Source organism: Microtus pennsylvanicus, chromosome 13, assembly GCF_037038515.1.
Source record: "Microtus pennsylvanicus isolate mMicPen1 chromosome 13, mMicPen1.hap1, whole genome shotgun sequence".
In the NCBI taxonomy this organism is placed as follows: domain Eukaryota; kingdom Metazoa; phylum Chordata; class Mammalia; order Rodentia; family Cricetidae; genus Microtus; species Microtus pennsylvanicus.
Genome location: NC_134591.1, coordinates 50,239,829 through 50,264,100, shown reverse-complemented (window position 1 = coordinate 50,264,100; position 24,272 = coordinate 50,239,829). Strand labels below are relative to the sequence as shown.

Below are 24,272 nucleotides of genomic sequence, written 5' to 3'. Positions count from 1 at the left end.
TCTCATCGTGAACTTAACTGTCATTTCCTTACTGATTAGTGATGTAAATTTTCTCATATTTATTAGTTATTTTTATATTTTTATTGGAGAAATGTTTTTCAACCTTTTTCTCATATATGAGTTGAGTTCTGGTATTCTTTATATTCTGGCTATTAATCCTTTATTACAGGTATTGGTTTTAAATACTGTTGCACAGGGCTGAAGAGATGGCTCAAGGGTTAAGAGTACTGGCTGCTCTTCCAGAGGTCCTGAGTTCAATTCCCGGCAACCACATGGTGGCTCACAACCATCTGGAATGAGGTCTGGTGCCCTCTTCTGGCATGCAGGCATACATGGAGGCAGAACATTATATGTATAATAAATAAATACTGTTGCATGATAAAACTTTTCCTGGGGAAGCACCTACCCATGCCAAGATAATGAGCCCAGGATAGACCAAACTACAGATACCACCAAAGTCTAACTTGGTGAACTATGAGTTTTACTTGGGTTACTTACAGGAAAATATGTGAGGGCTTACAGGAGCAGAAATAACTCAAAAGACAGCTGCATCCCCAAAGCCCAGCCCAGGATAAAAGTTGGGAACCAGAAGCACAGTACACAGCCTACAGGTGGTTCAGCAGGTTCGAGAGCATCCTTTCCAAGTGCCTCAAAAGGTTCTTCCAGGCAGTTGATCTGGTCTCAGAGTTTTCTTTGCAGCTTGGCTTGACTGATTCTTCTTTGTAATTCAGCTTCTCCACAGTCTGAGAAGGACTCTCAGCTTTTTTTTTCTTTCCTTAAGCTGGCAAGGTGGAGCCTAGTAAATCTGGTCAGTTTCAGAGACTTCCTGAAGTTATTTTCAGTTGTTTACCTTCCTTCTTAAAGAGCTTCCTTACAGGATGGAATGTTTCAATCTCTGAGGAACTATTACACAACAAATACCTATTGAGCAAATATTTCAAAAGGAAGGAGTAACAGATTATAGAAAATTCTGTAGAAGTCATAAAGAACCAAGGGCTGGGAAAGGATGCTGTGTTTGGCCATCATGAGGTCACTAGTAACCTTAAGAGACCAATTTTAATTTAGAGAATGAGAGTACCTGTCGCACTATAAAAGCTTCAGAGATGGGGTGAAGGGAAAGGAACAAATAAAGACTATGCAACAATGTATGTAAGGGTTATTACAGTAATAATGAGTACTCCACAGTTTCTATGCTGGGCCTCATTCTAACAGCTTACTATTAATGAATTTAATTATCAAAACAATCTGTGACGTAGCATCAGTTTTAAAACATTTTACTTTGTGTGCATGTGAACATGTTAATGAATGCTTCATGTATGCAGGTACCCATGGAGGCCTAAAGAGGGTATCTGATTCATTGGCTCTGGATTTACAGGTTGTTTTGAGCTGCCTCGTATAGGTGCTGGGAACTGAACTCCAGTACTCTGCAAGAGCACCAAGTGTTTTTAACTACTGAACCAACTCTCCAACCCCAGACAGCATTATTTTATTCATTTACAGTTGAGGAACAAACATAATAATGACCCAGAATTGCATACACACACACATCAGAGTATCTTACAAATACATGGGATAGGAAAGCGTACAATAACATGATTTTGAGCAGAAGATTTGGAGGACTGGGGAGATGACTCAGTCATAAACTGTTTTCCATGCCATCTTCACCACCTTAGTTCAAACCCCAGAACCCACATAAAAAAGCCAAGAACGTGGCCTAAACACCTGTATTCAGTGCTGAGGAGACAAGACAGAGCCCTGGGGCTGGCTGGCCAGCCAGTTTTGCTCAATAGGCTCCATATTAAACAGAAAATTAGTTCTTCGTTTTAGGGAGCCATAATATCGAAAAGGGTTTTTATACTAATAATATTGATGAGGTTTGATGTTTGACAGATTGGCTTATCAGGTGTTATTAGATTTAAGCAAAATAAAAACAGGCAGGCTATTAATAAATTGATTAATACTACAGGTTTTCTTCACTAAAACAATAAATAAAGGAAAATGTATTTTCAAAGTTTTCAAAATAAAACAGTGCATTGCTTGCTGAGTATAATATAGTGAACGGATGTACAAAAGGCTGTTGTACTTAAAAGCTGTAATAATCTTTAAAAGAAAAATAAAAATTATATGATAATAATAAAACTATTATAAAAATAGAAATCTGTAATGCTTTTTTTTTTTTTTTGGTTTTTCGAGACAGGGTTTCTCTGGGTTTTGGAGCCTGTCCTGGAACTAGCTCTGTAGACCAGGCTGGTCTCGAACTCACAGAAATCCGCCTGCCTCTGCCTCCCAAGTGCTGGGATTAAAGGCGTGTGCCACCACCGCCTGGCCTTATTTTTAGAAAAATTATTCCTATCTGATAATGTTTCTGACATCTTTCTTGTCAATATTGTCCCTTTGGATCAACTAGCTACATAGTAGGGAACTAGCAGGCCTTATGTCAATTCCATAAAAGGTTAATAAGCTTATGACAGCAAACAATTTTCCTAATCTTTTTGCAATATTAGCTGTAATGTTAAAATTTCTTTTTTATAATTTTTATTTTGTGTCACTGGTGTTTTGTCTGCATGTATGTCTTAGTGAGGGTGTCAGAAGCTCTGGGGCTGCAGTTATACACAGCTGTGAGCTGCCATGTGGGTACTGGGCATCGAACCCAGGTCCTCTGGAGGAGCAGCTTAACTGGTGAGCCATCTCTCCAGCCCCTTAAAATTTCTTATAGTTAGAATTATGTTAAAATAGTTGAATTACATTAAAACAGTTGAAATATATTCAACTTTTTCCATTTTGCAGGGTCACACTCTCTACTTTGTCTCTATAATCACACCTACTTTTATAAAACATTGCATTAAAGACTATCGTACATATGCATCCTGAATTAAGTTCCAAATTCCTTATGATATAGAAATTAACTTCTATTTTTGAAGAACATTAAAAATATTGAGTTTTATAAATGAATGAATGAACAAGCATGAGAAACTCGTAGCTTGATATCACACTAATACTAGGGTCTTTTGATAATGACTACAATGGCAAAAATGGATGTACTTTGCAGATTTAAAAGACAGAAACATGGGGCTGGAGAGATGGCTGCTCTTCCAGAGGACCTGGGTTCGATTTCCAGCACCCACATGGTGACTCACAACTGTCTATAACTCCAGTTCCAGGGAATCCAACACCCTCACACAGACACACATGCAGGCAAACACCAACACACATAAAATAAATAAATCTTTAAAGAATATATTGGAAAAAAGAAAGACCCAAGATTTAGAAAAAGAAAAAAGAAAAGAAAGAAACATCATGTGCTAAGCGAATCGTTCTTTTTGAGCTCCATTAACAAGCAGAAGTCGATATGGGCCGTAACATTTAAGTTGGCAAAACTGCCAGCTGCTTTGACTGTCGACGGCACACAGGACAACACTAATAATGAAGTTCTGTGTTCAAGAGCGGTGTTTCTCATACACAGCTGCTCACAGAAGATCTGGCAGGGCAGAGATGGAGCTCAGTCAGCCTCCATATGCGAGGTCCACAAACTAATTTTCTTTCTCTGGACAGGTTTTGTTTTGATTTGATTCTAAAATTTTGTTCTCAATAGATTCTAACTTAATTAACTTGAACATGATCCTGAACATCATGATCATTAAAAAAAAAAAAGTCATGTGATTTTATTGTGAAACCAAGATTAGAACCCATAATTTTTTCCTTTCCCTAATCCAGTAAAGATCTTTTACTACATCTCTAACCTATCACAAATTAGTTTTTTAATCCATAATCTTGTTTCTGTAGCTAGACAACGCTTAGAACTTACTCCTCATCCGCAGATCTGCCCCTTTTTCGTGGAAACAGATACCCTCTGAATTTTTCTGACACTGTCCACTGTTATTGTTGATTAATCTGGTGCCTCACATGTGCAGGGCAAGCCCTCCACCACTGACCTACACCCGAACTCTGACACCCTTCACTTTTAACTATGTGGCTTGCAGAATAAAAGCAGCTGCATGAGAAACAAGTTCAATGCTGTTTCCTTCAAGGATTAACTAGTCCTTCTGGGTCTGAGCAACCAACACCTGGCTCCATCCAAATGTTATGGATATATATTTTCCACCCAACAAATTCTGGATTTCAACAAGAAACCCACTCTCTGAATACTGACCTAGATGAAGAGGTAAGTATGATCAGATTTTCTCTTCCAACAGGAGCCCAATATATTGTTTTTAATTGTTCTCTACATAACTGCACAAATAGCGTCCAGTCCTTGCTGTTTCTCAACTATTTGTCAACCAGAGCTTCCTCTTTTTTGAGACAAGGTCTCAATGGGAAGTGCTGGCACACATCTTTAATCCTAGCACTCAGGAGGTGGAGACAGGCAGATTTCTGAGTTTGAGGCCAGCCTGGTCTACAGAGAGAGTTTCAGGAGAGGGAGAGTTACACAGGGAAACCTCATCTTGAAAAACCAAAACCAAAATGAGAGAGAAAGAGAGAGGCACAAGGTCTCACTATGTTGCCCTAGCTGGCCTGGAACTCACTATTTTCACCAGACTGGCCTTGAATTCACATAGATCCACCTGCCTCTGCTTCCAGAGTGCTAGGATTAAAGGTTTGTGTTACCACGCCCAGTGGTCCCCTTTCCTTTCCAAGAAGATTCGCTTTTACCCAGTGTGACTGACTAAAGTCGTTTATGTGTAGAGTAGGTATTTCCTTGGATTTTAATTCCCACTTCTCTAAGAACTAATGTAAGTATCCAGATAACTGTCTTTGAAACAAGAAAACACCATGGGACAGGTACTTCATCTTCTGCTTAAACAGCCCCAGGACCACATTTACCCAATCCTTATAAGGAAGGAAAAAGAAGCAAAAAAGCAAGCAAACAAAAAAGAACAATAATTTAAAAAAAAAATCAAGTTTCAGAGACTTACAGTCAAGTACCCATTGAACTTATAACTTGCCTAATTTAAAATGGTAACAATGTAATCCTTAGAACCTTAGGACTTAGCATTTTCAACCTTAGTTTGGACTCTAAAGGAAGAATACAAAGTTTATTAGAAACAATTCTATCAAAAGCTGGTAAAAAATTATTTACTGATCCTTACATGAAGTAAGTTAACTATGTGTTAATTCAATAAATAACAATGAACTAGTTAAAAACAAACCACCACTTTCAAAATACACGTTTTAAAAATTAGAAATATCCAAAGTTTAAGCCATAAAATGTCGGCATATCTTTCAGACTCTAGTCACATATAAATTAATTAAGAGGTATATCTATACTATAAAATATAAAAATGGCACATGACTGTTCTTTCACTGAATAAACATTTGTTAGACAGGTACAGTGGCTCACACCTATACTCTTAAGACCTCAAGAGGCTGAAGCAGGAGGATTGCAATGAAGTCCAAGCCAACTTGGGCTACAAAATGAGAAGTTACCTTAAAATAAATACATAGATTTAGAAAATTCTGTTTTAGAATATTTGTTTAACTGTGTATAAAGATGTGTTACATTTGTTTAATTATGAAAAGATGTGTTGCTGTTTTACCTTGCCTACCTAAAGCAACTGATTCATCTAATAAAAAGCTGACTGGCCAATATTGAGGAAGGAGATATAGGCAAAACTTCTGGCAGGAAGAATATGTAGGAGGAGGAATTCAGGCTCAAGAAAGAAAGAAAAGGAGACAATAGGGAGACACCAGGGGCCAGATAGACAGACACAGAGGAAGCAGAAAAGTAGGACATACAGAATGAAAGTTAAAAAACCCTAAGGCAAAATGTAGATGATACAGCAGGTTAAGTTAAGTTAAAAGAGCTAGCGGGACAAGCCTAGGCTGAGGCTCAGCATTCATGATTTAAAAAAAGTCTCCATGTCTTTATTTGGAGAGCTGGTTGGGAGCCTCAAAAAAAGAAAATTATGACTACATGTTTCCTGAACACCATTTAGGACAAATTACATTAATCTCTCTAAGGGAGAGAAAGTTATACTGAAAATCAAAACCAGTGGATACATATTATTATTAAAAGTATCACAGAATAATTTTGCATATGATCACAAATGCTGTGTTAGTTTGGTTTTCTCTGCTGTGATAAAGACCATGACCAAAAGCAACTCAAGGAAGATGTGATTGTTACAGTTGTAGGCCATCATGAAAGAAAGTCAGAACAGGAACTCAAGGCAGGAACTGAAGCAGGGACCAAGGAATGGTGCTTTCTGGCTTGTTCCCCGTAGCTTGCTCAGGCTGCTTTCTTAGACAACTCAGTAACACCTGTCCAGGGGTGGCAATGCCCACAGTGGGCTGGGCCCTCTCAAATCAATTATTAATCAAAATGTCCCTCAGACCTGCCTACAGGCCAATCCGTTGGAGGCATATTCTCAATTAAGGTTTCCTTTCCCCAGAGGATGCTGACTGTGTCAAGCTGACAAAAAATAAAATAAAATACATTTAACCAGGACAAATGCTAAATGTTAATACCAAAATGACTATGGTTTCTTACCATACACTCAAGGGCAGGTTAAAAATGACCAAGAAGTACACTGCCTTTATAGGAAAGAAATTAGCTTATAAACAAACTACATGACAGAAAATTCACATAAAAGTGACCCAGTGCCAGGTACCATGGTGTGCACCTAGCCTTGGGGAAAAAAAATGACGAATTATTGTCTCCTAAAAAATGTGTGGGTTTGAGGATGAGCTGTGGTGGCAGGTGCCTTTAATCCTAGCACTCAGAAGGCAGAGGTAGGTGGATCTCTATGAGTTCAAGGTCAGCCTGGGTACAGAGTGAGTTCCAGGACAGCCAAAGCTACACAGAGAAACCTTGCCTCAAAAACAAAAAAAGAAAAAAAGAAAAGAAAAAGAAATGGGTTTGAACCATAGTCCTTTACACATGTCTGCCAAGCCTTCCCTCCCTGCCACTGAGATAAACCCATAACCATGAAATTCACTTTTTGTTGTATGAACCACTGACCTTTCAGTATATAGTCCCATATTTAAAACCCTAACCCAAAATGAATACCACCAGTTAATGCCTTGAGTTTTCATAGGCATGTGGGTTTTTGTGTTTTTGTGGGGTTTTGTTGTTGTTGTTGTTGTTGTTGTTTGTGGAGATGGGGAATAGGGGTGGGAGGTGCTGTTTTGAGATAGTTTCTCATGTAGCTCAGGCTAGCCTCAAACTCAACATATGGCTCAGGATGAGTCTGAACTCCTGACCCTCCTGCCTCAGACTCTACAACAGTAGTTCTCAACCTTCCTAATGCTTCAACCCTTTAATACAGTTCCTCATGTTGTGGTGACCCTAGCCATAAAATTATTTTTGTTGCTACTTCATAACTGCAATTTTGCTAGTGTTATGAATCACAATATAGATATGTATTTTCCAGTGGTCTTAGGCCATGAAAGGGTCAACTGACAACCCCAAAGGAGTTGCGACCCATGGATGGAGAACCGCTGTTCTAGAGTACTCAGTTAAAGGTATGTGCCACCATGTCCAGCTTCATAACCATTGCTGAAGTAGGAAAAATTACTTGGTTCACATAGGCATAAATCAATTTCCAGCATTCTTCAGTGATGACTTTAAACTAGGCTTTAAACTCACATTTCAGTAGTACTTATGTTTAAAATTGTGGATGTACTTTGATTAAAGAAACTCTGTCTGTTTCAAGTTTCCTGTAAAATGCAAAGAAAAGTTCTTCTAGTGTTCTGTGTAAAACTGTATTGTGAAATAAATAAGGATGACCAAAACACAAAACATTTCAAACTTGTGGCACTGGGAGCTGAATCCAGAACCTGCACACGAGGCGAGTACTCGAGCGCTCAGCCCAGCACCTGCCTTAACGGTAACCTCTGAAAGGAAGTCTACTCTCTTTAGTTTGTCCATTATCTTTAAGATCTAAAACTCTATTCCTGAGATGGCCATCTTTATAAGAAATAATTTCTTTTTTTTTTTTTTTTTTTTTTTTTTTTTTGGTTTTTCGAGACAGGGTTTCTCTGTGGTTTTGGAGCCTGTCCTGGAACTAGCTCTTGTAGACCAGGCTGGTCTCGAACTCACAGAGATCCGCCTGCCTCTGCCTCCCGAGTGCTGGGATTAAAGGCGTGCGCCACCACCGCCCGGCTAATAATTTCTTATATTTAGAAAAATAATTCACTTCACATATGATGCTGTAATACTCATCCATTTCTTACGTGGGCAAGTTTGGAGTTTTCCTCACCACTCCCTATGACAATGCTCACACTAAAAATTCAGGCTTCTCTCTCTTCTCCTTTCAGAATTTTTGCTGCTGATTTTTGTTTTTCTGGATGTGGGTATATTATTTTTTTTGTTTGCTTGATTGATTGACTGTTTGCTCGGTGGGCTGATTGGTTGGTTGGCTGGTTCTTTTGAGAAAGAAGTCTTGCTATTTTACATTGTGCTGTCAGGAACTCCTGGACTCAAGCTATTCTAGCTCAGCCTATTGAGTAGCTGGGCCTACAGGTGCACCGGCAACAGTTTATCAGTTTCACAACACTGAAAAGTCCACTCAACATTCGTTCCCTTACTGAATGTTCACTTACTGAACACTAACATGCACGTACAGAGCCAGGAAGATGGCTCGGGCAATAAAGTGCTTGCCTTGCAAGTACAGGTTTCTGCACCCACGGAGAAAGCCAAGCATGGTGGTGTACTTGCAATCAGCAATAAACAGAGACCAGGGTCTTGCTGGCTGGTCAGGTCAACCTAACCTAAGCCATGAGCCCCAGCTTTTAGTAAAAGAGCTTGTCTCAAAAAACAAGGTGGGGGCTAGAGAGAAGTTAAGAGTACATACTGCTCTTGCAGAAGTCTTAGCACCTATGACAGGTAGCTCACAACCATCTGTAACTCACAGAATCCAAGGACACCAACACCCACATGTACATACTGACATGTGCAAAGACACACATACAGCACTCGGGAGGCAGAGGCAGGCGGATCTCTGTGAGTTCGAGGCCAGCCTGGTCTACAAAGGGAGTTCCAGGACAGGCTCCAAAGCTACAGAGAAACCCTGTCTCGAAAAACCAAAAAATAAATAAATAAATAAATAATAATAATAATTTGTTTTTTGGTTTTCGAGACAGGATTTCTCTGTGGTTTTGGAGCCTGTCCTGGAACTAGCTCTTGTAGCCCAGGCTGGTCTCGAACTCACAGAGATCCGCCTGCCTCTGCCTCCTGAGTGCTGGGATTAAAGGCGTGTGCCACCACCGCCTGGCCTTATTTTTAGAAAAATTATTCCTATCTGATAATGTTTCTGACATCTTTCTTGTCAATATTGTCCCTTTGGATCAACTAGCTACATAGTAGGGAACTAGCAGGCCTTATGTCAATTCCATAAAAGGTTAATAAGCTTATGACAGCAAACAATTTTCCTAATCTTTTTGCAATATTAGCTGTAATGTTAAAATTTCTTTTTTATAATTTTTATTTTGTGTCACTGGTGTTTTGTCTGCATGTATGTCTTAGTGAGGGTGTCAGAAGCTCTGGGGCTGCAGTTATACACAGCTGTGAGCTGCCATGTGGGTACTGGGCATCGAACCCAGGTCCTCTGGAGGAGCAGCTTAACTGGTGAGCCATCTCTCCAGCCCCTTAAAATTTCTTATAGTTAGAATTATGTTAAAATAGTTGAATTACATTAAAACAGTTGAAATATATTCAACTTTTTCCATTTTGCAGGGTCACACTCTCTACTTTGTCTCTATAATCACACCTACTTTTATAAAACATTGCATTAAAGACTATCGTACATATGCATCCTGAATTAAGTTCCAAATTCCTTATGATATAGAAATTAACTTCTATTTTTGAAGAACATTAAAAATATTGAGTTTTATAAATGAATGAATGAACAAGCATGAGAAACTCGTAGCTTGATATCACACTAATACTAGGGTCTTTTGATAATGACTACAATGGCAAAAATGGATGTACTTTGCAGATTTAAAAGACAGAAACATGGGGCTGGAGAGATGGCTGCTCTTCCAGAGGACCTGGGTTCGATTTCCAGCACCCACATGGTGACTCACAACTGTCTATAACTCCAGTTCCAGGGAATCCAACACCCTCACACAGACACACATGCAGGCAAACACCAACACACATAAAATAAATAAATCTTTAAAGAATATATTGGAAAAAAGAAAGACCCAAGATTTAGAAAAAGAAAAAAGAAAAGAAAGAAACATCATGTGCTAAGCGAATCGTTCTTTTTGAGCTCCATTAACAAGCAGAAGTCGATATGGGCCGTAACATTTAAGTTGGCAAAACTGCCAGCTGCTTTGACTGTCGACGGCACACAGGACAACACTAATAATGAAGTTCTGTGTTCAAGAGCGGTGTTTCTCATACACAGCTGCTCACAGAAGATCTGGCAGGGCAGAGATGGAGCTCAGTCAGCCTCCATATGCGAGGTCCACAAACTAATTTTCTTTCTCTGGACAGGTTTTGTTTTGATTTGATTCTAAAATTTTGTTCTCAATAGATTCTAACTTAATTAACTTGAACATGATCCTGAACATCATGATCATTAAAAAAAAAAAAGTCATGTGATTTTATTGTGAAACCAAGATTAGAACCCATAATTTTTTCCTTTCCCTAATCCAGTAAAGATCTTTTACTACATCTCTAACCTATCACAAATTAGTTTTTTAATCCATAATCTTGTTTCTGTAGCTAGACAACGCTTAGAACTTACTCCTCATCCGCAGATCTGCCCCTTTTTCGTGGAAACAGATACCCTCTGAATTTTTCTGACACTGTCCACTGTTATTGTTGATTAATCTGGTGCCTCACATGTGCAGGGCAAGCCCTCCACCACTGACCTACACCCGAACTCTGACACCCTTCACTTTTAACTATGTGGCTTGCAGAATAAAAGCAGCTGCATGAGAAACAAGTTCAATGCTGTTTCCTTCAAGGATTAACTAGTCCTTCTGGGTCTGAGCAACCAACACCTGGCTCCATCCAAATGTTATGGATATATATTTTCCACCCAACAAATTCTGGATTTCAACAAGAAACCCACTCTCTGAATACTGACCTAGATGAAGAGGTAAGTATGATCAGATTTTCTCTTCCAACAGGAGCCCAATATATTGTTTTTAATTGTTCTCTACATAACTGCACAAATAGCGTCCAGTCCTTGCTGTTTCTCAACTATTTGTCAACCAGAGCTTCCTCTTTTTTGAGACAAGGTCTCAATGGGAAGTGCTGGCACACATCTTTAATCCTAGCACTCAGGAGGTGGAGACAGGCAGATTTCTGAGTTTGAGGCCAGCCTGGTCTACAGAGAGAGTTTCAGGAGAGGGAGAGTTACACAGGGAAACCTCATCTTGAAAAACCAAAACCAAAATGAGAGAGAAAGAGAGAGGCACAAGGTCTCACTATGTTGCCCTAGCTGGCCTGGAACTCACTATTTTCACCAGACTGGCCTTGAATTCACATAGATCCACCTGCCTCTGCTTCCAGAGTGCTAGGATTAAAGGTTTGTGTTACCACGCCCAGTGGTCCCCTTTCCTTTCCAAGAAGATTCGCTTTTACCCAGTGTGACTGACTAAAGTCGTTTATGTGTAGAGTAGGTATTTCCTTGGATTTTAATTCCCACTTCTCTAAGAACTAATGTAAGTATCCAGATAACTGTCTTTGAAACAAGAAAACACCATGGGACAGGTACTTCATCTTCTGCTTAAACAGCCCCAGGACCACATTTACCCAATCCTTATAAGGAAGGAAAAAGAAGCAAAAAAGCAAGCAAACAAAAAAGAACAATAATTTAAAAAAAAAATCAAGTTTCAGAGACTTACAGTCAAGTACCCATTGAACTTATAACTTGCCTAATTTAAAATGGTAACAATGTAATCCTTAGAACCTTAGGACTTAGCATTTTCAACCTTAGTTTGGACTCTAAAGGAAGAATACAAAGTTTATTAGAAACAATTCTATCAAAAGCTGGTAAAAAATTATTTACTGATCCTTACATGAAGTAAGTTAACTATGTGTTAATTCAATAAATAACAATGAACTAGTTAAAAACAAACCACCACTTTCAAAATACACGTTTTAAAAATTAGAAATATCCAAAGTTTAAGCCATAAAATGTCGGCATATCTTTCAGACTCTAGTCACATATAAATTAATTAAGAGGTATATCTATACTATAAAATATAAAAATGGCACATGACTGTTCTTTCACTGAATAAACATTTGTTAGACAGGTACAGTGGCTCACACCTATACTCTTAAGACCTCAAGAGGCTGAAGCAGGAGGATTGCAATGAAGTCCAAGCCAACTTGGGCTACAAAATGAGAAGTTACCTTAAAATAAATACATAGATTTAGAAAATTCTGTTTTAGAATATTTGTTTAACTGTGTATAAAGATGTGTTACATTTGTTTAATTATGAAAAGATGTGTTGCTGTTTTACCTTGCCTACCTAAAGCAACTGATTCATCTAATAAAAAGCTGACTGGCCAATATTGAGGAAGGAGATATAGGCAAAACTTCTGGCAGGAAGAATATGTAGGAGGAGGAATTCAGGCTCAAGAAAGAAAGAAAAGGAGACAATAGGGAGACACCAGGGGCCAGATAGACAGACACAGAGGAAGCAGAAAAGTAGGACATACAGAATGAAAGTTAAAAAACCCTAAGGCAAAATGTAGATGATACAGCAGGTTAAGTTAAGTTAAAAGAGCTAGCGGGACAAGCCTAGGCTGAGGCTCAGCATTCATGATTTAAAAAAAGTCTCCATGTCTTTATTTGGAGAGCTGGTTGGGAGCCTCAAAAAAAGAAAATTATGACTACATGTTTCCTGAACACCATTTAGGACAAATTACATTAATCTCTCTAAGGGAGAGAAAGTTATACTGAAAATCAAAACCAGTGGATACATATTATTATTAAAAGTATCACAGAATAATTTTGCATATGATCACAAATGCTGTGTTAGTTTGGTTTTCTCTGCTGTGATAAAGACCATGACCAAAAGCAACTCAAGGAAGATGTGATTGTTACAGTTGTAGGCCATCATGAAAGAAAGTCAGAACAGGAACTCAAGGCAGGAACTGAAGCAGGGACCAAGGAATGGTGCTTTCTGGCTTGTTCCCCGTAGCTTGCTCAGGCTGCTTTCTTAGACAACTCAGTAACACCTGTCCAGGGGTGGCAATGCCCACAGTGGGCTGGGCCCTCTCAAATCAATTATTAATCAAAATGTCCCTCAGACCTGCCTACAGGCCAATCCGTTGGAGGCATATTCTCAATTAAGGTTTCCTTTCCCCAGAGGATGCTGACTGTGTCAAGCTGACAAAAAATAAAATAAAATACATTTAACCAGGACAAATGCTAAATGTTAATACCAAAATGACTATGGTTTCTTACCATACACTCAAGGGCAGGTTAAAAATGACCAAGAAGTACACTGCCTTTATAGGAAAGAAATTAGCTTATAAACAAACTACATGACAGAAAATTCACATAAAAGTGACCCAGTGCCAGGTACCATGGTGTGCACCTAGCCTTGGGGAAAAAAAATGACGAATTATTGTCTCCTAAAAAATGTGTGGGTTTGAGGATGAGCTGTGGTGGCAGGTGCCTTTAATCCTAGCACTCAGAAGGCAGAGGTAGGTGGATCTCTATGAGTTCAAGGTCAGCCTGGGTACAGAGTGAGTTCCAGGACAGCCAAAGCTACACAGAGAAACCTTGCCTCAAAAACAAAAAAAGAAAAAAAGAAAAGAAAAAGAAATGGGTTTGAACCATAGTCCTTTACACATGTCTGCCAAGCCTTCCCTCCCTGCCACTGAGATAAACCCATAACCATGAAATTCACTTTTTGTTGTATGAACCACTGACCTTTCAGTATATAGTCCCATATTTAAAACCCTAACCCAAAATGAATACCACCAGTTAATGCCTTGAGTTTTCATAGGCATGTGGGTTTTTGTGTTTTTGTGGGGTTTTGTTGTTGTTGTTGTTGTTGTTGTTTGTGGAGATGGGGAATAGGGGTGGGAGGTGCTGTTTTGAGATAGTTTCTCATGTAGCTCAGGCTAGCCTCAAACTCAACATATGGCTCAGGATGAGTCTGAACTCCTGACCCTCCTGCCTCAGACTCTACAACAGTAGTTCTCAACCTTCCTAATGCTTCAACCCTTTAATACAGTTCCTCATGTTGTGGTGACCCTAGCCATAAAATTATTTTTGTTGCTACTTCATAACTGCAATTTTGCTAGTGTTATGAATCACAATATAGATATGTATTTTCCAGTGGTCTTAGGCCATGAAAGGGTCAACTGACAACCCCAAAGGAGTTGCGACCCATGGATGGAGAACCGCTGTTCTAGAGTACTCAGTTAAAGGTATGTGCCACCATGTCCAGCTTCATAACCATTGCTGAAGTAGGAAAAATTACTTGGTTCACATAGGCATAAATCAATTTCCAGCATTCTTCAGTGATGACTTTAAACTAGGCTTTAAACTCACATTTCAGTAGTACTTATGTTTAAAATTGTGGATGTACTTTGATTAAAGAAACTCTGTCTGTTTCAAGTTTCCTGTAAAATGCAAAGAAAAGTTCTTCTAGTGTTCTGTGTAAAACTGTATTGTGAAATAAATAAGGATGACCAAAACACAAAACATTTCAAACTTGTGGCACTGGGAGCTGAATCCAGAACCTGCACACGAGGCGAGTACTCGAGCGCTCAGCCCAGCACCTGCCTTAACGGTAACCTCTGAAAGGAAGTCTACTCTCTTTAGTTTGTCCATTATCTTTAAGATCTAAAACTCTATTCCTGAGATGGCCATCTTTATAAGAAATAATTTCTTTTTTTTTTTTTTTTTTTTTTTTTTTTTTGGTTTTTCGAGACAGGGTTTCTCTGTGGTTTTGGAGCCTGTCCTGGAACTAGCTCTTGTAGACCAGGCTGGTCTCGAACTCACAGAGATCCGCCTGCCTCTGCCTCCCGAGTGCTGGGATTAAAGGCGTGCGCCACCACCGCCCGGCTAATAATTTCTTATATTTAGAAAAATAATTCACTTCACATATGATGCTGTAATACTCATCCATTTCTTACGTGGGCAAGTTTGGAGTTTTCCTCACCACTCCCTATGACAATGCTCACACTAAAAATTCAGGCTTCTCTCTCTTCTCCTTTCAGAATTTTTGCTGCTGATTTTTGTTTTTCTGGATGTGGGTATATTATTTTTTTTGTTTGCTTGATTGATTGACTGTTTGCTCGGTGGGCTGATTGGTTGGTTGGCTGGTTCTTTTGAGAAAGAAGTCTTGCTATTTTACATTGTGCTGTCAGGAACTCCTGGACTCAAGCTATTCTAGCTCAGCCTATTGAGTAGCTGGGCCTACAGGTGCACCGGCAACAGTTTATCAGTTTCACAACACTGAAAAGTCCACTCAACATTCGTTCCCTTACTGAATGTTCACTTACTGAACACTAACATGCACGTACAGAGCCAGGAAGATGGCTCGGGCAATAAAGTGCTTGCCTTGCAAGTACAGGTTTCTGCACCCACGGAGAAAGCCAAGCATGGTGGTGTACTTGCAATCAGCAATAAACAGAGACCAGGGTCTTGCTGGCTGGTCAGGTCAACCTAACCTAAGCCATGAGCCCCAGCTTTTAGTAAAAGAGCTTGTCTCAAAAAACAAGGTGGGGGCTAGAGAGAAGTTAAGAGTACATACTGCTCTTGCAGAAGTCTTAGCACCTATGACAGGTAGCTCACAACCATCTGTAACTCACAGAATCCAAGGACACCAACACCCACATGTACATACTGACATGTGCAAAGACACACATACAGCACTCGGGAGGCAGAGGCAGGCGGATCTCTGTGAGTTCGAGGCCAGCCTGGTCTACAAAGGGAGTTCCAGGACAGGCTCCAAAGCTACAGAGAAACCCTGTCTCGAAAAACCAAAAAATAAATAAATAAATAAATAATAATAATAATTTGTTTTTTGGTTTTCGAGACAGGATTTCTCTGTGGTTTTGGAGCCTGTCCTGGAACTAGCTCTTGTAGCCCAGGCTGGTCTCGAACTCACAGAGATCCGCCTGCCTCTGCCTCCTGAGTGCTGGGATTAAAGGCGTACGCCACCACCGCCCGGCTTAATAAAAATTTTTTTAAAGAAAGGAGAGGTGAAAGGCTCTCCTAAGTATTGGAATGATACCTGATCCTGACCTCTGGCTTCTACATATACATGCACACAAATAAAAAAAAATTTAAAACTCCATGTATACAATAAGGGAAGAAGGAGAGAACTCACTCTGAAAATAAATAAATAAGAAGAAATAACCAAAAGATTTAAAACTTGATAAACTTTTTCACTAAAAAAATGTTACCAGACCATGAGATGACTCAACAGATAAAGGCTTTAGCACTACGGCCAATAACTTGACTTTGATAGCCGGGATCAAAGTGGTGTCAAAGAACCTGTGCCCGTAAATTATCCTCTGATTTCTGCACACATCATTTCATAAAGTACACACACACAAATAAATAAGTGCAACAATTTATTTATTTTTTTAATGAGTTGGATGTAGTGGGGGACATCTTTGATCCCAGTACTTGGTGGGACAGAGAAAGGCAGATCTGTCTGAGTACAGAGCCAGCCTGGTCTACAAAAAGAGCAAATTCCAGGCCAGCCAGGCATACATAGTAAGATTCTATCTCAAAAAAACAAGAAAATTTAATGTCACCAAATATTCCTTAAAGGTATATGGCTGCCTTTTGTGATATTCTACATATAAATTAAGCCATTTCCATTATAAAATTTTATTGTAATTTTACCTATTCTATTCGAGTTTACAGAGGATACTATAAAGCTTTCTAGTAGGTTTAAATATCTTTTGTGTTCCCCAATATTATATATAGAAATTAATTTCATATAAAATTCATTAACTGGAGCTACAGGTGTAAGTCAGTAGCAGACTGCTTGCCTAGCCTGGACTCCATTATAGAAATCACAAAACAAACAAATAACAACAACAAAAAGAACAGTTATTATACTTGCAAAGATTCACAAGAAACTTCATAGATATTTTTATTGATGATACACAAGTATACATAATTATAGACTTCAATTGTGGATAATTTCCTGAAATTGTCTGCTTCTACTACAACCGTTAGCTTTGTAGTTATAACCATCCCTCACAAGGTAGTATTGGCATCCATAGAAAACACAAGTAAAACATTTTTAAAATCAGAACACTGAGGGATCAGATTGCAAATTTATTAACACAGTTTCAAAATTAGATAAATACATGAAAAGACTAATTTTTCCCTTTTAAAAGGAACAATTCTTCTGAATCGGTATTATTTTTGAGTCAGTATTATTATGTAAAGAAATATATCTTTAAACATAATAAATCTACATTTCTCCTTTCTGTTGACATCAAGGTAGGAAGTTTTAGTCCTCATTCAAAATGTGATGTTTCCACAGAGCACCCATGCACACTGACTTCTAATGATTCTAAGTGGAAAGTACTCACAAGCTACAGAATGTAGTCAACCTGGGGAAAGTAATTTGAAGTAACAGGATTTAACCTATATAGTCTTCATAAAAGTTTTGTTTGCTCTTATTTTCTCTAAAAACTTTTGTGTTGTGATTTTTTTTTGTTTGTTTAAGAGTCTTACTATGTACTCAAGCTAGCCTCAAACTCAAGATTTTCCTGCCTCCACTTGAGTGCTGGTTTTACAAGCTCTGTTATACAAAAACAAACAAACAAATAAACAAAAACACATTATAAGGGGCTGAAGAGATGGCTCATCGGTTAAGAATGCTTGGTGCCTGCTCCTATAGAGGTCCTTAGCTCAGTTCCCAGCACCCACATGGGGTGACTCACACCACTATAACTCTAGCTCCTGAGGATCTGACGTGCCCTCTCCCTACACTGACGGCACATGTACGCACATGCACCCATACACACAGACTCAAGTAATGAAAAATTAAAAATACCTTTCAAATTTTTCCATTGTGAATCTTTTAAAGGATTTTAAAATTCGGTGGCTCATGTCTGTGATCCTAGAACTTAGGATACTGAGGCAGGAGGATTGACGAGTTTGAGGCCACCCTGAGCTACACAGTAAAACCTTTTCTCAACCAAAAAGTTAAGACTGGAGAGATGGCTCAGCAGTTAAGAGCACATGCTGCTCTAGCAAAGGACCAGGGTTTAGTTCCCAGCACCCACATGGTGGCTCACAATTGCCTATAATTCCAGTTCCAGGGGTTCCAACACCCTCTTCTGGCCTCCATGGGCATCATGCATACATCTAGGCACTCACATGTATACATAAAATAAATCTTTAAAACAAAATTAAAAGAATAAAATGCAGTTATTATAGAACTATCCAGAAGTTTCTTCCTTTCTACCTTTAACAACCCCTCATTCCAGGATCATACTATAACTTGGAAACACTAAGAAAATACAGAGAATTCTTAGTGGGATGTAAGAATCAAACTGAGTTCAAAGTGACGTTATAAGCTAGAGAACAACATTTATTATTAGACTATATGCAAATGACTCACTTTGCAATGCTTTTAGAAAACTGATCATCTGGATTAAGTCACACAAAACATTAAGAGGGATGGGCTTCTAGTTTTTCATATTACAAGATGATTAATGTCAAAATGCTTTAAATAATGAAATGAGATATCTTCTTCCATACTTACTAGGACAAATTAAGGTCAGAGAAATAAAAAACTCAAAGCACCTGGTTCTCAAATACAGTGTAATTCATTCTTTATCTAGGAAATCCAAATAAATGAGACAATGTTTGTTTGTGTCCTTCTTGGGGTCCCTGAAATGATCATGGACACGTCCATCACCCCATACACTAACTCTGATACAAAAAGAGGAATATGTGATTTGAATATGATCTGGATCATCCTCTAAATCTGATGTCACTTGGAACTTGACATTTTAATCACTCTAAAAATAGGCACCTCTTGGGGCTGGAGTTACAGCTCAGTAGTAGTGTGTTTGCCTAGCATGCCAGAGGCCCTAGGTTCAATCCCCAGCACTAGGAGGTGGGGGAAGGGACAGAAACTCTTCTGCCCTGTTTGCTCCCTTCAAGTTTGAAATGCTTTCAAATCCATTTCTGTCCCTAAGACAACCACTTAAACCGACTCTTCGATTTAAAATGTTTTAAATAAGAATCTTTATTAGAGTTAACTGCTCTGAACTCTCAGAAAGATTAAAGCTTAGAAATTAACAAAATGAACCATATTCATTTTCATATTTTCAATATTTCAATATTAAAGTTGTATATCATAATCACCCATTTATCCAACTCATTCTTTCTAAAGTATACACAAAGCACTGATATTTTTCAAATAAGCATAACTTTTCAATTCAGTGTCCCTATATTCAGGCACATAATAAATATGCATTTTACACTTACTTAAGAATTATAGTACGCTTTTAAAAAAATAAACACAGAATTCATTCACGCTCAATAACTGGAAGGAGACTGTTCTATATAAAACACTGTGATGTACCAGTTTTCAAAGGGAAATAATTCCGAATATGTTGGTTTTACCTTGGGCGAAGAGAGCCAGATGCTTGGGTTTGTATATGGATGTGTGCCTGCCCCTGTGAAACATCCTCCTTTCAACTCCTTTAGAAAAATCAGTATTGCCTTTAGTAAATAAAAGCATATACTGTACAATAAAATACATAAGGATATGTGCTCCCAGAATGTTATAATGATCTAAAAAGCCCCAAAAGTGGTTTAATATTCTGCATAGCGAATCAATGTTAAACAATGTCGTTTTTTTCCTTTCTCCCTGATCACTCCACAAATCAGGTACACTTTAGTTAAATACTTAAAAAGATTAGCAAACTAACTGGAAGCTCAAGACAAGAGTAGATGAAAAGAACCAGTTTCCATTTTTGTACAAACAAAAAGATAAAACAAAAGCGAATCGAAGACGTGTTAAATGAAAAGCATTTGAAACATCCAACGTGACTGGCTTTTGATTTACCCCGTCTGACAAGGAAGGCAGACCCCGCCCCCACTCCAGATTGTGTGGCTTTTTTCCCCCTTTCCCATGGATGGGGGTGTAGAGAAGAGAAGCTGTCACATTTCCATCTTCGGTTATTGTTAATCTGCAGCCTAGATTCCCAGGCATTACTGGCCCAGGGGAAAAAATATTAAAACGGAAAATTAAAATAGTCTAAAATGCACAGTATTCTGTTGTTTTTTTTCCTATGTGAAAGTTAATTACACCCGGATTCAATCTGCTGTAACTACAGATTGGCTGTGACAGCCTGTCCCTCAAATTCTCCCTCTAAGACCTATTTCTCCAGATTCACTAACGATCCCTTCTCCTCTAAACTTAAATCAGTAAAACGCGTTTCGAAAATTGTTGCATCCAAAAGGGTACCCATCTCCCCATCCTTATGCCTTTAGTGTGGGGAAAGAGGGGGAGAGAGAGAGAGAGAGAGAGAGAGAGAGAGAGAGAGAGAGAGAGAGAGAGAGAGAGAGAGAGAGAGAACACCCCCTATTCGCTCTTCAAACAAAAAGAAATGGGGCAGCCGGTGAGGGGAAAGAACAGAAGTGGACCTGAAGGAAACGTTAGGAAAAGTTTTTTATGTGACTTTTTTATCCTTCGGCGGGGACACAGGAGTTGGGCAGAAAGCCGGGGTTGCGATCCCGAGCTTGGGAGGCACCTGCAGAAGAGGCAGGGGACGGAGAGGGGCCGGGCAGCACCTACCGACTTGCAGCACATTCTCCACGGAGCCGCTGTCCAGCAGACGGATGCCCCGGCGGAACGGCAGCCCCTCGCCGCCAACGCCGCTCGCCACGCCAGTCCCAGTGCCCAGCCCGGGGGACGCGCCTGCCCCAGCGGCCCCGGGGGCGGAGCCGGCCGGAGTGGCGGTCCCCGGGGGTGGCGGCGGCCCCTCCTCGACCGGCGAAGACCCCGCGGCGCCGGCAGCCGCTCCGGCGCCCGGGCCGCCCCGGTACTGGAAGCTGGAGTACATGCAGATCTCCCGCTCATTCCGCGGGAAGGACCAGTAGACGATGCGGCGCTGCACCGGCTCGGGGATCCGCTCGAAGCGCTCCTCCACACGCTCGTACGCCCACTTTTCTGCCACCGTCTTGGCGGCGCAGTCCAGCAAGGACTCGGGCTGCAGGTGGGGGCGGGCCCCGGGGGCCAGGCAGCCGCCGCCACCGACCCCCACCCCTCCGCCCGCCGCCCCGGGAGTCCCGCGGGGGTGGTGAGCTTGCGGGCTGGGCCACGAGCACAGCCGCTTGGCCGGAGAGATCGGCGGCGGCGAGAGCAGCTCCTCTCGCTCACCTCCTTCCGCCATTGCTGGGGACTGACTGACTGACTGAGGCGGAGGCGGCGGCTCGGGCTGCGGCGGAGACCCCGGCCACGGCCACGCGCCCCGCGCAAGCGCCCAGCGGCGGCGCTGTGGGGAGGGGGCGGGGCTAACGAACCCACGAGCTCGCCGGCCCGAGTGGGAAGCCGGGGCCGGTCCCGTGCTCGCGCCGCTTGGGCCCGCGCTGGTTGGCCTGGAGGAGCAGCGCGAGGCGACGCGCGCCGTCCGGGCCGCCGCGGGCGCGAGGAGACGCGGGAGCGAGCGCAGGCTGCCCGCGCGCTCCGGGCGCCGCCAGCCCGGAACACAAGCCGAGCGCTCGCGCGGGGCGGCCGGGGACGAGGAGCTCCCGGGACCAGGTGCCTCCGGCCCACCTGCCGCCCGGCCGGCCAGAGAGGAACGGGGGCGGGGGAGAGGGGGCCCGGTGAAAAGACCCGGCCGCCAGCCGTCGCCATGAAGAGATAGGCTTGCGGGGCATGAGAAGAGGAAAGAACTCCAGATCAGGCTCCTGCGGCAAAGACGGAATTGACAGGCGACTGTCGCAGCTGACGGAGCACCAGCCGAGCAGAAAGACGCTCGGAAGGAAGACTCCGGGGTGGGAGTGGAGGGTGGAATCAGAAAGTTCGAGAGATGAAAACTCTTCTCATGCCACAGTATAGGATAGCGTCGGCGCCCTCCGCCAGCTCAGAAACTGGCCAAGTCCACCAGCCGGTCCGAACAATGGGGCGCCAGGACCTCACCGCTGAGGCAGCAGCACCCTCCTGGGGCTTTTTGAGGGGTTTAGCACTTTGCATCCAATGGAAAGAAAGAACAGCACTTTCTATGTAGTTTTTGCTAAAATTCTCTGATCCTTGCCTCTGATTTAAACTGGGATTTTTATGTTTTTCTTGTCTGCCTTCTATTCCCCTGAATTACTTACCTAAAAATTAATGCGGTTTTGTTGTTGTTGCTGTTGTTTTGTTATTTACTGACTGACTAACTGCCCAACTAGGAGTAAACTCCGTGGCCGTGAAGGTCGTGTCCATTTTCTTCACTGCTGTGTCTTCTCACCCAGGTGCATTAGTGGGTGCTCAAGAATGACAGCTACGACCGTAGCTTCTCCAGAAGCAACACAGACATGTGACTGACATCTTTTACTCAAATAGTAGAATTTGCTGACAAACTAATCACTCCATCTTTTAAAAAGTTCCAAGAACTGTGTTAGAAGACTTCCTATAGCTGAGTTCAGCTGGAGAAAGAAGAAGAAAGAAACAAAGAAGAAGAGAAGAAAGCCTGGGGCAGAAGACTGCAGGCTGTCACTTAGACGTGAATCGCTCTTGCTAGTTGTGTGGTACTAATCACGACGCAATTGATTTGTAAAAGGGAGCTGGTAACAATGTCTGCATATAACTTGTAAGAATTAAAAAAAGAGGTCAATTGCTTCTTTCATAAATGGGTAGTTGCCATTATTTCTGCAAGTATACTTGGATCACTATGAAGTATCAATCACTACTTAAATGACTCTCCTTGAATCTTGGACCACACATAATACCCGTTCTTTTCAGAGTGTGTGTGTGTTCTTTTAATGTCTGTCTTGATCCCACTATTAGATTTGTAGGGACAGAAACCATTTCAAAGTAAAGGATGATTCTCACCAGCCATAATGCTTAAAATGGAAGCTGTGGGACTGGAGAGATGTCTCAGTGGTTAACAGTATACTGACTGCTCTTCCAGAGGGCCTGGGTGCAATTCCCAGCACCCACATGGCGGCTCACACCTGTCTGTAGCTCCAAGATCTAACACTAACAGAGACATACATGCAGGCAAAACACCAATGCAAATAAAGATAAATAATTTTTTAAAAAAATGGAAGCCCCATAAAGAATATTTCATTAAAAAAGAAAAGAAAATGATGATAGACATTAGAGAAAAAGAATATTTCATTTTGAATCAACCAATGTGTTAATTTGATTTCATCGGATGTTGATAAGCATGATTAATACATGGTTGGATGGAAGAAATGTTACTTAAACATAGTAACAGCAAAGTTTGATTTAAGCAGCTTTAAAAAAACTTTTTTTTTTTTTTTTTTGGTTTTTCAAGACAGGGTTTCTCTGTGTAGCTCTGGAGTCTATTCTGGCACTAGCTCTTGTAGACCAGGCTGGCCTCAAACTCATGGAGACCCCAAGTGCTGAAATTAAAGGTGTGCACCACTACTGCCTGGCTTTAAAAATTATTTTTGAGGGTATGGCAAAGTACAAAGAATAACATATCTACACTCATCTATATGGCTTATGTCCATCACTCAAAATTAATCATTACCATTTACTATATCTAAGATCCCCTTCAACCATCTCTGTATAACTTCTTCAGAAGCAACTGTAATTTGAATTTATAGTCTATTTCCAAAGTGCATGTGTATAACAGTTTTGTATATTTTTGTTTAATCAAATGGTTTGACTCCGTACTCTTCTACCGGTGTCTTATTTCTTTCTATATATGATTAAAAAAATTCTCAGGCATTTCCAGGCCCCACAAAACAGTCTGTTTTAAGAATATATCATATTCTGAGGCTGAGGCGATGACTCAGTTGGTCAAAGACCTGCTTGACAAGCATGAGGACAGCGATGGCTTGGTGGTTAAGAGATTATACTACTTTTGCAGAGAACCTGGGTTTGGTTCCCAGCACTCGTATCACCACAGCTATCTGTAACTCCAGTTCCAAGGGGCTCTGATGCCCTCTTCAAGCCCACTAGGGCACCAGTCATGCAAAGGTGCACATACACACATACAGGTAAAGCATGCATATACATAAAAAGGTTAAAAATGAGCAAAATTTTAGATTCCCCAGCACTCTCGTAAAATCCCAAGTGTCTATGACCCCAGTGCTAAAGAATACTGAGATAGGTAGCTGCTCAGAGCTCACTGACTAGCCAGCCCAGCAAAACTGATGAGCTCTGGGTTCAGTGAAAGATTGTCTCAA

General features: G+C 40.8%; 1 protein-coding gene across 1 annotated transcript in view; it reads right to left on the bottom strand.

Annotated features, from left to right (window-relative positions):
* Zswim5 (zinc finger SWIM-type containing 5) overlaps window positions 1-21,400 on the bottom strand; it is a 110,074-nt gene extending 88,674 nt beyond the window's left edge. Inside the window, exon 1 of the mRNA XM_075945494.1 lies at window positions 20,704-21,400. Coding sequence (XP_075801609.1) covers window positions 20,704-21,301 — 598 coding nt within the window. The 5' untranslated portion in view covers window positions 21,302-21,400. The remainder of the gene's footprint in view (window positions 1-20,703) is intronic.
* Window positions 21,401-24,272: the final 2,872 nt, after the last annotated feature.